The 13770-nt window shown below is 47.3% G+C and overlaps 1 protein-coding gene across 7 annotated transcripts in view; it reads left to right on the plus strand.

Annotated features, from left to right (window-relative positions):
• The window catches only part of MIB2 (MIB E3 ubiquitin protein ligase 2), a 144553-nt gene that overhangs the window by 44218 nt on the left and 86565 nt on the right, over positions 1 to 13770 (plus strand). For all 7 annotated transcript variants that reach the window (XR_012897327.1, XM_075906511.1, XM_075906513.1 and 4 more), the window contains 2 exons: positions 7546 to 7873; positions 13356 to 13527. Coding sequence is in view for 6 of the 7 variants with exons in the window: in XM_075906511.1 (XP_075762626.1) it covers positions 7627 to 7873; positions 13356 to 13527 (419 nt within the window). In the remaining variant the exon portion in view is untranslated. The remainder of the gene's footprint in view (positions 1 to 7545; positions 7874 to 13355; positions 13528 to 13770) is intronic.

A 13770-nucleotide genomic window follows, 5' to 3' on the forward strand; every position in this document is an offset into this window, starting at 1 on the left:
CTATGCCTGTTCTCCTCCAAGCTGGAGCAGGTCACATGGCCCAGTGACCTATCCTTGTATCCCAAGTCAGCAATCACTATTCTGTCTGGTCTGCAGGTTCCAGACACATTCCTCAGGTGTGTATTTGCCTGTCTGAGAGCCTTGTCCCTAGAGCCTTGCTAATTAGCATAGACACTGAACGAACATTCCCGGCACTTTGTTCTGTCTCAGACAGAGAATCTTCTAGCATAAGCACAGAGTCCATATTCATAGCTCCACATACAGATATCATACAAGTACATTAATAGCATATACAGAATCAGTAGAACATAAACTTTCATTTGACACCTCACATGGCCCCCTTTGTACAGACTTTTGGGGCAAACACCCCCCCCCCATGGGTGCAGCAGTGATCTTTAAAATCCAATAACATGACACTATTCACATCCCTAGTCCAGACTGTAATTGTAAATCACTTATGTTGAAACAGCCGGCCTGTAGAATCTAACCATAGAATATTGGAACCGTCTCAGTAGCCAGATTGGGGCTGGGGAACCTAACTGAGCTTAAAAATGGATGACATGTCCCTCAGGGGAGGGAGTGACATTTTACAGTAGAGCTGGGTAATGCACCTCAGAATTATTTTGAATTGCTGAAGCAATAAGTTAAATCCCAAAATGATTTCACTTCACTAAGCAGTATTGCTGCATGAAACCTGGCAAGTGTGGTTTGCAGGGGGTTGGTTGGTTCCATTTCACTTGTACTGAATTTCCAAGAATTCAAGAAAGTAAAATTCCACTGAGGTTCACCTGAAGTCATAGCTCTGTGCTAGGTTAGGTGAAGTTTTCGGTGTGCTCAAACTGACACCAGGTTTGGAGTTTGTAGTAAAATGAGGAAGTTGGGCACATTTCACGGGTTTCAGGTTTCAGAACAGAATTTTCAAAGTGCTCAATTCTTTCCCTAGAACCAAGGGAAATTATCATTATTTCATTGTCTGGCACTTTCCATTTAGAGACCTCAGAGCACTTACAGGCATGAATGAGTATTGCCTCCCAACAGGCCCTCATGGAATAGATAGTTATCCCCATATAAAGGATGATAAAACTGAGGCACAGGGAATGTCTGGGAAACGCAAGGTCATGGTGAATAAGTGGCAAAGTTGGGAACACAGATCTCTCTCAGACAGTGGAAAGAAGGAAGGTCCAATGGCTAGTATGCTAGCCTAGGTTTTAGGAGACAGGAGCTCAATTCCCTGCTCTGCCACAGACTTCCCATGTGACCTTTGGTAACTCACTTAACCTCTTTATGCCTCAGTGCTCCATCTGCACAATGAGGATGATAGTACTGCCTCACCTCACCGAGGTGTTGTGTGGGCACTGTACTACTGTGCTGAGGAGGGTTACCTTAGAATTACTGACTTGCCAGTGCTACTCTTCAGCCACAAAACCATTCTTCCCACTGCTGTTGTCCTTTGGTTTTGTTGCCTTAAATTGTGTCTTCTTGTGAATAACCAAGAATTTGTTCTGGGGACTGGAACTGGACATTATTTAGCACTTCCTATGCAAAGACCTTGCTGGTTTCAATCCTTGCTACTAGGATGTCACTGGAACACGCTGTCTGCCTCCTGTAGCAGATACTCCGTGGTCCCTTCATTACCTCGTGCTTCACTGAACTCCAAGGTGACATGATCTGGGACTGCTGACTTCAGCCTTTCTGAGAGGTGCTCTTACTATAGAACAGCTCTGAGCGCAGAGAGTCATGGGTGTGAAGCTGGGGAGCTATCTGGGCTGTGGCTTGACCATCTCTAAGTAGGTACAGGCCCGGCTTTTACCATGTGCACGTGCACCCACAAGCTTGTAACCAACAACTGTACAGTTAGAGCCGGGACCTCCCTGCCGCTGGCACCCAGGTCTTGCTCTCTGCACCCAGCTTGCATGGCCCTCACAAGTCACATGCTGGAACCACGGCTGCTTTTCTCAGCATTGGGGACTGGCTGTGAAGTGGGATGGACCCATCACATAAGGGTGAGGAAGGGCTGAGGTAAGAGGCAGGGACTCCAGGAAAGGGAGAGTAGGGAGCTCCCTCAAGTGCTGAACCTCTTGCGAAGTGATAGGTGTTGGGGGGATCATGACAAAGCAATAGGAAAGTCAATGGCACTCCGTAGCTCCAGAAAAGTACACGCTTTGCAAGGAGCAGGTGACTTAGTCTTCCTTGGTAGGTGGGGTCGGTCTGTTCCCACTTTCTCTCCTGTAGTCCACCTTTTCATCACGGTCTTGCCCTTTGTTATGAAGCAATAACCCAGGCTGGTGACTGGTAGTGTCATTTCACCAGGCCGGTGGTATTTTCTTATGTCTGGCGACAGCAGGTTTGTATGAAGAAAATCTCTGTGTATTATCCCAGATACTCAATTTCCTGCGCAAGTCCCATTGACCAAAGTCTTGATACTGATTGAAACAGCACTGAGTCCAGTGGGGCCTTGACCCAGGACTGGGGCGTGTAGGCATTCCTCCAATATTACCAAAAATAACCAGGAGAAATACATGCAGAGCAAGGCACTGCTCAGTGTATGTTCACATGGCAAAGTATCACCCTTAATAAATACTACCTAGCAAACGCTGCAAGGAATAAGATAGTTAGAGGATGAATGTCTGTGGTATGCAGTATTGTAAATTTGACACCATCAGCAGGGGTCTGAATTAGAGATGTAAAATCCCATGTAATTGGTTAGCTGGTTAAACATTAAATGGGGGGTGGGTGGGGCTGCTGCTCCAGCAGGTGGACTGGAGTGCCCCCTCGCTCCCTTCCTGCCATGAACAGGGGCTGCTCTGGTCGAGGGCCCCAGGATTAGCTGCCTGCCTGTGGCGGGGCGGGGGGCTGCTGCAGCCCCACCCACCACCACCCATTTAATTAGCTAATCGATTAACATCGGTAAACCATTAGCATCCGTAGTCTGAGTAGGAACTGGGAATGAGTCATTGCAATAACTAATTTTCCACTTTAGGTATCCTCCCCTTCTTATAATCTCCACCCTGATTGAATTAGCTCTGATGTAACACTCCCATCTCTGTGTCCCTACCATCTGTTTCTTTTTCTTTCACTTCATGTATCTGATGAAGTGCCTTGCAACTCATGAAAGCTTATACCCTCATGAAATTTAGTTTTTTTAAGGAGCCACCGACTCCTTGTTTTTGCTGAAACAGACTAACACAGCTACCTTTGAAACCAGTTTTATAACATGTTAGTCATGGCAGAAATGCCTCTTTAATGTCAGAAATAATGCACAGAATCCATTAGTTCACATAAATCACAAAGCACTAACATTTCCTCTCTTGCAGCAGTATTTATTCTGGCATTCTGCAGTGTATTGCTAATCACCTGCCACTAAAAAGTGAAAATTCCTGACAAATGTCATATATGAACATTTAGGGTCACATAAGAGCTGTTACAGCATCTGGAAGCAGAACTGAGCTCTCTTTGGTACTGCGTTCTGAAGTAGGAAGATTTTTAGGAGGAGACTGAATGGCGTATTAAGATGCAGAATGTTAAGTTAAAAGCCAAGGGATACAACTTTCACCTCAATGACTTTACTCTCAAGTCACTTTTGAAAATGGGATTTAAGCATTTCAGAACCTGTGTTTCATTGATTAAGTCATTGAAGTCCTTTCATTTAAAATGTAGGGTAAAATTCAGAATTGGAAGTATTTCTTCAAATCACAGATGGTAGGGGCATGTGGGTGGGATTTTTCCCTGACTTTTCTGATGAAAGACTGTTCACTAATCATTTAACCAAGACTGACAGAGTAATTCCCTTTTAAGACCACAGTTCTTACTTTTTCTTCAGAAGAAAGGTTATTGCTTATTCAAGCTACTGAACTGACTAAAATTTGAAGTAACTGTATGGGACAGGGATGCAATTGCAAACTATAATCCCTCATTACCCTATAGCTGGAAACCAAAACATCCGTGTCAGCGTTAATAAGTTGCTATTAACATTTAAAATTCCAAAATATCTTCCTTTCTGAGTGAATATTATTTATTTCTCGCTTGCATCCGTGTCCAGCACAGGACAAATCTGTCTTGTTAGAGGAACACAGCAACTGTCTTACAGGATCCAGGAAGCCTCATTTTCCTTTATGTGCAAAAGACTGGTGAATGATGATCAAGTAGTATTCAGGAGCGAATGAGTGCCGGGGGACTCTACGTCTGGGGAAGACCAGGAAAAGGAAGGAACTAGATTGACTTAGGGATTTGGGGGTAGATTTCTTCATGTCTAGCTCACCGGTTCAAGTCTACTGGCCCCAGTAGAAGCAGGAGGTTGTTCGCATCTGTTAATGGTTCAACCTGTGTGAAATGAGTTTTATTCATCTCAGTTCTGCTCCCCCTGGACACGTATCCTTGCAAAAATAACCCCGGCAGTTGAAACTAATAGATGACTTTTGTGGCCGCCTGAAAATAACTTTGCTCTGGACAGCATGACCTCCCCCTTTTATAACTTGCTTTTTTTTAAATGGTGGCCTCAGCATTCTTTTCTGCCATGACAAGCAACCAGTTCTAGCAGTGACATACTTTCCCTCCGGGCTGCCCTGACTTGCTGATGGCTCATCCATCAAAGACGAAGCTTACTTTTGAAATGTTGCGGACTGGTTTTTCAATGGCCAATGCCTCTTGTCTGCCCCCCACCCCTTCCATGTTTTTAAAATGAAAATTATTTATAGGCGTGTGGGTCTAATCTTAAGTCTGTTCACTAGGATGAGGTGACTCTGGTTTAGTGGGAGGAAACAGTACAGTTTGTGTCCTTTCCTCCTTTATAATGTGAGTGATTCTTCTGTGCCTGGATTTCTCAGCTAATCGTGACTCTCCTAATCACATTGAGAGTTGTTGAGCCCTGTGACTTGGACCATTTAATGATGGGGATATTGACATACTTCCCCATAACAGGCTATAAATCTTCCCTGAGCTCTTTTCATCTTGGAATTGGCGTTTGTACATAAGCAGTAGGAGCAAAAGCCACACCATCCTTGCAGTGAGGTCTAGTTACTAGATAGGTTACAGCCAGCATGAATTTGTACAGAACAAATCATGTCAAACCAATCTGATAGCTTTCTTTGAGAGGATAACAAGTTTTATAGAGAAGCGGTGAATGTGGTATACTTAGATTTTAGTAAGGCATTTGATACGGTCTTGCATGACCTTCTTATCAATAAACTAGGCAAATACAGCTTAGATGGGGCTACTTATAAAATGGGTGCATAACTGGCTGAATAACTGTTCTCAGAGAGTAGTTATTAATGGTTCAGTCATGCTGGAAGAGCATAAGTGGGGTTCTTCAGGGATCTGTTTTGGGACCAGTTCTATTCAATATCTTCATCAACAATTTGGATGATGGCATAGAGAGTACCCTTATTAAGTTTGCAGACAAACTGGAGAAATGATCTGAGTTTGTTTAATAAGGACAAATGTTTAGTACTCCACTTAGGAAGGAACAATCCGTTTCACGCGTACAGAATGGGAAGTGACTGTCTAGGAAGGAGTACTGCAGAAAGGGATCTAGGGGTCATAGAGGACCACAAGCTAAATATGAGTCAAGAGTGTGACACTGTTGCAAAAAAAGCAAATATGATTCTGGGATTCATTAAGAGGAGTGTTGTGAATAAGACACGAGAAGTCATTCTTGCACTCTACTCTGCACTGTGTAGGCCTCAATTGGAGTATTGTGTCCAGATCTGGGCACCACATTTCAGGAAAGATGTGGAGAAATTGGAGAAGGTCCAGAGAAAAGCAACCAGAATGGTTCAAGTTCTAGAGAACTTGAGCTATGAGGAAAGAATTGGGCTTGTTTAGTTTAGAAATGAGAAGTCTGAGAGGGGATATGATAGCAGTGTTCAAATACCTAGAAGACTGTTACAAAGAGGAGGGAGGAAAATTGTTCTTGGCCTCTGAGGACAGGACAAGAAGCAATGGGCTTATACTGCAGCAGGGGAGGTTTAGGTTGGACATTAGGAAAAACTTCCTAACTGTCAGGGTGGTTAAACACTGGAATAAATTGCCTAAAGAGATTATGGAATCTTCATCACTGGAGATATTTAACAGCAGGTTAGACAGGCATCTATCACGGATGATAGATGGTGGTTGGTCTTCCCATGGGGGCCGGGGACTGGACTCGACGACCTCTCAAGGTCCCTTCCAGTTCTAGTATTCTGTGGTTCTGGTCGTCTTGTTCAGTATATTTGGCAATATTCTGCTACTATTATTTCCCAGAAGCTTTGGCTACATCTTCTTTGATGGTTCTATAGTTCACAGAAATGCAGTTCACTGTCCGGTCTTTAGAAAATGAGTTCTAAAGGCCTTGCCTTATTACTGGCCAGTAACTATAGTGGAGATAAGTGGTTTGAACCCCTTTTTGGTGATATTTGAAACCGCTCTAATACTGAAATGTTCTGAGTAGGCACTGTTGCCCTCTAGTTTTGGAATCAGGGCTGCTGAACTGTGTATCATAGGACCTATACTGTTAGCAATTAAAGGAATTTTGGTGGTCTACTTGGCAGTCTACGGGCTGGATCCAGACCACCAGACAATTCTTTCCAACCCCTGATTGCTGTCTCTCTCCTCCTCCCTCCAGTAGACCTGCTCCACCAAAAGGAATCCTCCACACGGCAGGACCATGCATGTACAGTGAGTGTGAGGTCATGCCATGTGGAGGACACCGTTTTGTAGAGCACTCCTTTCTGTTGGTGGACTGAGGAGGTTCCCCACAACTACTTTCCGACCCACAGCACTGAAAATTTTTTGGACCAAGGGCAGGGGCTCGTGCTTTTGGAGGAAGAGGATCTGTGCTCTGTTCATGGAGAAAACAGGAGGTTCTGAATGGGCATCCAACACAGCTCTAACCAATTTGCAGCCAGCTAAGACTTTATGGTGTGACCGAGTGGGGGTTGTATTCACTCTGTTTGCTTGTTGTCTGAGGAAGGAGCTAGGAACCGAACCAATTTAAATGTTGCGGTTTGCTGTCAGCTTGGGTGAAATCCTGGCCCCACTGAAGTCCGTGAGTGTTTTTCCCACTAGCTTCCATGCAGCCAAGATTTCACACCCTGTCTGCAAGGGAGAGAATTTTCTTTGACATTCCAGGGTGGTCTCCGGTAGCCTAATGCCCTGCTTCCCAAAACAGCTCTCCACAATTTGGGGAGAGGCAGGGGAAAGGGGGGGGGGGAATCTGAGCTGAGCATAAGAACGGCCACACTGGGTCAGACCAAAGATCCGTCTAGCCCAGTATCCTGTCTGCCAACAGTGGTCCATGCCCCGTGCCCCAGAGGGAATGATCAGAACAGGTAGCCATCCAGTGATCCATCCCCTGTTGTCCAGTTCCCAGCTTCTGACAACATTTCCTGTTAGGTTAGAGTTACTGGTTCAGAAAAGGCAAAGTCTAGAGGAACACCCAGATAGCATGAATGCAGTGGGACCTTGCAGCCTGGTTTAATTGGCAAAAGTTATTTGCCTGCCCTCCTTGCTGGAAAGATGACTTTTGCGATTTGCTGTATAACGTGTCCTAACTGTGGGCTTTCTTCCCAGATGTGCTGGACACCCTGTTCCCTCCGTCTTGCCTTTGAGCTCCGCTGCCACTGAATGGTGTGAGGGCCTCCGTGCAGCACTATGGACTTGGACCCATATGCAAGCATGCAGGTCGGGATGCGGGTCGTCCGTGGAATGGACTGGAAATGGAGCAACCAGGATAATGGCGAAGGGAATGTTGGGACTGTGGTGGAGATTGGCCGGCAAGGCAGCCCAACAACACCGGATAGGACTGTGGTGGTCCAGTGGGATCAAGGGACCAGAACCAATTATCGGACCGGATTCCAAGGAGCCTATGACCTTCTTCTGTATGATAATGCCCAAATAGGTAAGGCCAGTGAAATATTAGTTGGATATTGACAAGAGCTCGTCATCTGATGCCATAAACCAGGGGAGGGGAACCTCAGGCCTCTGGCCAGATGTGGCCCCTGACTTGCCTGGATTCTGGCGCCCTCCCCTTCTCCTCCCCCCAGAGGCTCAGGCCCGCGCTGGCACTCCAGCTCCCCTGCTGCCCCATTGCAGGGCTGGAGCACATGAAATCTACTAGGCAGGGCCCCCTAGACTCTGCGGTGCAAGGTGAATATGGGGAGTCTTTCTCTTTAGTTGGGGGCCACGTCCGTGAGGGTTGTCTGTGTGTTTTTGTTTTTTTTCTTTTTTGCTTCTCACTTGTGTGCAGCCCCCGACTGATTTTTTTTCATGGGTCAGCGGCCCCTGACCCAAAGAAGGTTCCCCGCCCCTGCAGCATAAACCCTACTGCACAACAACTTGCACAAATGACCACCGTTCCCTGCCTCTCAAGGTCTCATGCCTGGTGAGCAGACGCAGTGTGGGTGTAGACTGGGAGCCTTTGAAACCCTGCTCTGTGACATTGAGGAGGGGGAGAGGAGGGGGGATTCCTACATCTGTGTCGATTTGTTTGTAAAATGAAGGTAATACTGCTTGGGAGGGGTATGGTTGTGTTAGCACTTTCCGTTTTCAGAGTTCTGGGCAAGGCACAAGTATCACATGAGCCTTTTACAGGCGATACCAGGGCAGGATAGTTCACGTGCTAGTAGCCATACTGTGCCCAACAAGTCACTGGGTCTTCCTCAAACAGTCTGTCCCCTGCTGTTGACTCACTTTCTCTTAGCACATTTAGAATGACAGAGCACAACTCCCTAGTAGTTTCAGCTAAATAACAGGCTACGTCTAGACTGGCATGATTTTCCGGAAATGCTTTTAACGGAAAATTTTCCGTTAAAAGCAATTTAGGAAAAGAGCGTCTAGATTGGCACGGATGCTTTTCCGCAAAAGCGCTTTTTGCGGAAAAGCGTCTGTGGCCAATCTAGACACGCTTTTCCGCAAAAAAGCCCCAATCGCCATTTTTGCGATTGGGGCTTTTTTGCGGAAAACAAATCTCAGCTGTCTACACTGGCCCTTTTGTGCAAAAGTTTTGCGCAAAAGGGACTTTTGCCCGAACGGGAGCAGCATAGTACTTCCACAACAAGCACTGATTTCTTACAGTAGGAAGTCAGTGCTTTTGGGGAAATTCAAGCGGCCAGTGTAGACAGCTGGCAAGTTTTTCCAGAAAAGCAGCTGATTTTCCGGAAAAACTGGCCAGTCTAGACACAGCCACCGTGTTTTATGGGGGTGGGGAGATCTCATCTACATAAAAAGCAGCTCCAAGTCTTTGGGGAAGTGCTGATCCCAGGGCAGATGTAGCAGTTCTTGGGGTGTACTGTAGCAAACTCTAGTGTAAACTCATGGGAGGCAGCTCAAAAATCTGTAGGCCAGTACCGTCCTCCTCACCAGTGTTCCCTGTAAGCTGGGCACTTGTGTGGACACCCAGCTCATTAGCAAAGCACCCACAGCTAGGTTTCTGTTTCTACCGGTGGTGCACATTCACACATATCTTGGTGCACATAGAAAATGTATTCCACACATGGATGGAAAAAAATCCACTCAAAGATGGAAAAGATTAGAGGGACTATTGCTTCTCACCCCACCAAGGAGGGTGCTGACTACCCTGCATCCCAGCAACCCTGATCCTGGCCCTTTGTGAAGGGGAGTTGAAGAAAGAGGCCTGCGCCACCCTCAATAGGCAGCAGTGACTCTTGTCACATTGGGCTGCGTCCAGCTCCCAGCTCTGCGTGTTGCAACCTTACCCAAATGGCTGCAGCACCATTGGACTTTGGCTGCACAAATATGATGAAGGTGAACCTGTGCATACCTAGCAATGACATGTTAATAAGAGAGGTTGTATTTTGCTGCTTTCTATGGGTGCTGTTTGCAGCCACATCCTTGCCTGCCTCAGACTCAAACTTTGCAGTTTAGAACCAGCCCCAGAGAAATGCAGTTGAATTCCCATCGTCTCCCTGTTTGACTCCAACAGCTTGAAAATTGCGCTAGTCCAAAATCTAAGACATTCAAAATTCCTCCAAAACTTACTGCTACTGTTGCGTAGCATCAGTTTTTGGGGCTAGAGGGGGATGCTTTCTCATTCGAATGCTAGGATATCAGTCTAAAACTACACTGAGTGTTCTCATTTACGATTTGAACTTTGTGACTTTTAGCCTCTACTATCCTGAGAACCAGGGATTTATGATGTTGGGAAGCAGAGACTTGAAGCTGCTTTCAGATGCAATGTAAATGATTTGGATCAAATTCTCCTTGCAATGTACATCCAGAATATTTTAATCACAATTGGAATTGCTCCAGGCTTATACTAGGAGAGCTGAGGGGAGAAGCTGACCTCCTGATCTCAAATTCAAACCATTGGAGAGATACGTAAACAATAGCAAAGTATAGTACTTCCACAAAGTACTGTGGGAACAAAATTTTCAGATATGGATGCCTGAAGAACCAAAATAAAAGTGCCCCAACTTTTCAAAGTTGCTGTGTACCCCCGATCCCCGGGAGCTACAGTATCAAGAGCCTTTGGAAATCAAACCTCTCCTATTTGGGAGACTGACTCTCAGTAGCTAGAGTTGAATATTTTGGCATAGTTTTACAAAAGTTTCTGGGTGACATAAATGTTTTCCAAGCAATATTCTTGGGCCAGTGAGCAGGAAGATGTATGGGTGGGATCCAACTGTGGCAGCTTTATGTCCTTGCTTTAAATTGTTCTTAATGAAATCTGAAAGGAGATCGGTGTGGGAAGTGTTCCTTGTAAGTTACGCACTTGTGCGACCACTCAGAAGAGATTCAAATGCCACCCAGCTAATTAGCAGAGTGCCAACAGCTAGATTTTTTTGTTGTTATGGGTCGTGCACATTTGCACATGCCTTGGTACATATAAAATTTATTCTGCTCACAAATGTAAAAAAATTGCCTGTGAGTGGAAAAGATTAAAGAGAGCATTGGTGTGGGGAGATGGAAACTTCTTGTTTTAATGTATTACCCCTGGTTTGTGTGTGTGTGTGTGTGTGTGTGTCTGAGTGCTGAACCAAGAGAAATACACCGACTGCTTTATCAAAATGTATTTATTAAAGATTTTTATTGGCGAGAGGGGGGGAAAAAACTGCTCCTAAGAAAATCAAAAGTTGCTCCCATGTAACATCATTTGAATGATGCATTTGAGTTTGCTAGCTTTGTTCTTTTATCACACGAGCATGAAAAAGGTCCAGACAGCACCCATTAACTATTAATCCAGAATAAACAAGATGCACTCACGCACACATGCTACCCGGGCCCCTTTTCTTGTGGAGGCTTTGTTGCTTAAACTATTATTAAAGCTTCATTTTTGAAGTAATCGTCCCCATTAATGTAGCACACTCTCCCCGGTGCCGCGTACGCTGCTTCTGGTTAGTTCCGTTTCCAGTTCTGGGCATCAGGTGAGCTCAGCATCAGAAGGGCTAAAAAGCAAAAAAAGTTCGACATGAAACCTTCCCGAACAATCTCACTTGCTGGAGCGGCGCTTCGTCCGCTCCGTGAGCACCGGGGTTGCCGGTGGCGGTGTGAAAGATCATGTGTTCTCTGGAGGAGCTGTCTGATCTGAAGACTGTTCTGCTTCATTCCACAGAGTGAATCTTTAGCCTAACCCCCCTCCTACGGGGGCTGGTGAGGCATGGCCAGCTTTGCTCAGGCAAGGCTATGGGGAGGGAGCAAGAAGAATGTGGCGCTTGATTTTGTTGCTGCTGTTCTTGGGAGCAGCTCTAAGCCTAAACTGGGTAGGCAGCCACTTAGGGCGCTGTGACTAGGTCTTGCAAAAGAGGGAGAGTCCCAAACTCCATTGAGCATCAGTGGGATGTGAATGCTTCCCTCCCCGGGGTGTGTCTGGAAATCCCTGTCCCGCCTTCAGGGGAGGTGAGCACCATGGTGCTTAAGCGCTGCTGCAAAAATGCCTCCTAACTTGCTAATTGCCCCAATACATGGGCTGGAGGAAGAAGCCAGCTGGCCAGGGCCCAGTCTTGAATGCTAGCGGGGAGAGAGTGAAAGGCCGAGAAGAAGGCAGGGAGGGAGGAGACCTGAAGAAGGAAAGAGGCGGAGACCTGCTGTTGTGCCTTAGAGGAAAGTGAGGAGGGAACCAAAAGTTTGTCTGCCTGGGGTACCAGTACACCTAGGGCCTGCCTGCCCTCTTCTAGCTATGGACAGCAAATCGTCTGAGGATCACAAGACATCCCTTGGGGCTTCCTACTGATGGAGCCAGAAGAGGACCTCTGTCCTAGACCAGTGTCAGACAGTTTCAGGAGAGAGAAGAGAATCATGGAAAACTGCAGTGCTTGGAGACCCTCTGTAACTGGGAAGGGGCGTAGAAGAACCATAGATCTCTAAAAGCAGCGTTAAAGACGTTGGCAGTAGTTAAACAAGTAGAGCCGCAGTCCCTCCAGCAGGACCAATGTGTCAAGCAAATCCCCTTTTGCCATTGGAGTCTGCGTACGTTTCCTAAATGTTCCCTGCATTTGGTGCGTTATCAGCATTTTAAATAACACAGTGTCTGCTCCTGAGCTCCCCTCTTCTGTCTCTGAAAGCATTTACATTTAAAACCGCTAACAGCCCAACGTATTGCCTGTGCAGCGTGTGTAGGAAGATGTAATGGGAATTTCAGACTAGGGATGTGGTAGTGTATGCGGTTACACACAGGGTCCCCCCCACCGCTGCTGTCTCTTAAGCTGGCTCCCTGCGAGCCCCCTCCCCCATGCTGCTGCTGCCGAGTACGTGGCTGGTGAAACGGCTTTTAAGCTAGCTCCCTGCACGTACTGGCTCCCACGGAGCCACCTGCCTCTCCTCCCCCCACCCGCGTTGCTCTAAGGCAGCAGGGCGGGGGTGGGGCTGTGCCGGAGCTGGTGCTTACAGGAAGCCAACTTAAAAGCCAGCTCCCCGCACACTCCCTCTCCCACCCCCGCCCTGTAACTGCTGAAAATGTCAGCTGAACCTCTGCAATCTAGGACTCTGGTCCAGCAACATCTGGATCAAAGCGCCCCAGCACCCAGGCGTGCGAAGCAGCTGGAAGCCCCGTCCCCAGGGAGTCCTGGCTGGCGGGGCAGTAGCAGGGCAACCAGCAGCAAATGCAGGGCAGCTGGCAAGCCCAGTCCTGGGCATCCCCGGGGAGCCCCAGCAGGCCGGAGCCCAAGTCCAAGCCCTGCAGGCTGGAGCCTAGTGCCAGTGGGGCCGGAGAGGAGCCAGCCTCAGGGAGGGGAAGTGTCCTGGGAGGCTGGTGGCAGGGGACCTCCCTGATCCAGCAAATTGCCTCATTCCAGACAGGTCAGGTCCCGAGGGTGCCACACAAGGGAGGTCCAACCTGTGGTAGTGCCAGCGGAGCTCAGTCCAACGCATTCAGCCTTGACACGGCTTCTCTGCTGAGTTGTGCGTGTGTTTTGGGTTTTTTTTAGGCGTGCGCCACCCCAACATCATCTGCGACTGCTGTAAGAAGCACGGGATCCGAGGCATGCGGTGGAAGTGCAAGGTGTGCTTCGACTACGACTTGTGCACACAGTGTTACATGAACAACAAGCACGACCCCTCGCACGCCTTTGAGCGCTACGAGACCGCGCACTCGCGACCGTAAGTCCCTGGCTGCGCCCGAGGAGGAATGTCAACCATGTGGAGTTGCGTACATGGCAGGGAGTCCTTTGGGGAGCCTTGCAGAGGTTGGGGGGAGGGGGGGAATTTTCAATAAATTCCAGCTATTTAAAAACATTTCAGGCTTTTGGGTGGAAAACCCAGAATTTCCATGAAAAGGTCACGTTCGGTGGTTCAGTGTCTGTGCTAAAAATGTGACTGTTTTGGTTTAAAATGTCAACTTTG

Source organism: Pelodiscus sinensis, chromosome 23, assembly GCF_049634645.1.
Source record: "Pelodiscus sinensis isolate JC-2024 chromosome 23, ASM4963464v1, whole genome shotgun sequence".
In the NCBI taxonomy this organism is placed as follows: domain Eukaryota; kingdom Metazoa; phylum Chordata; order Testudines; family Trionychidae; genus Pelodiscus; species Pelodiscus sinensis.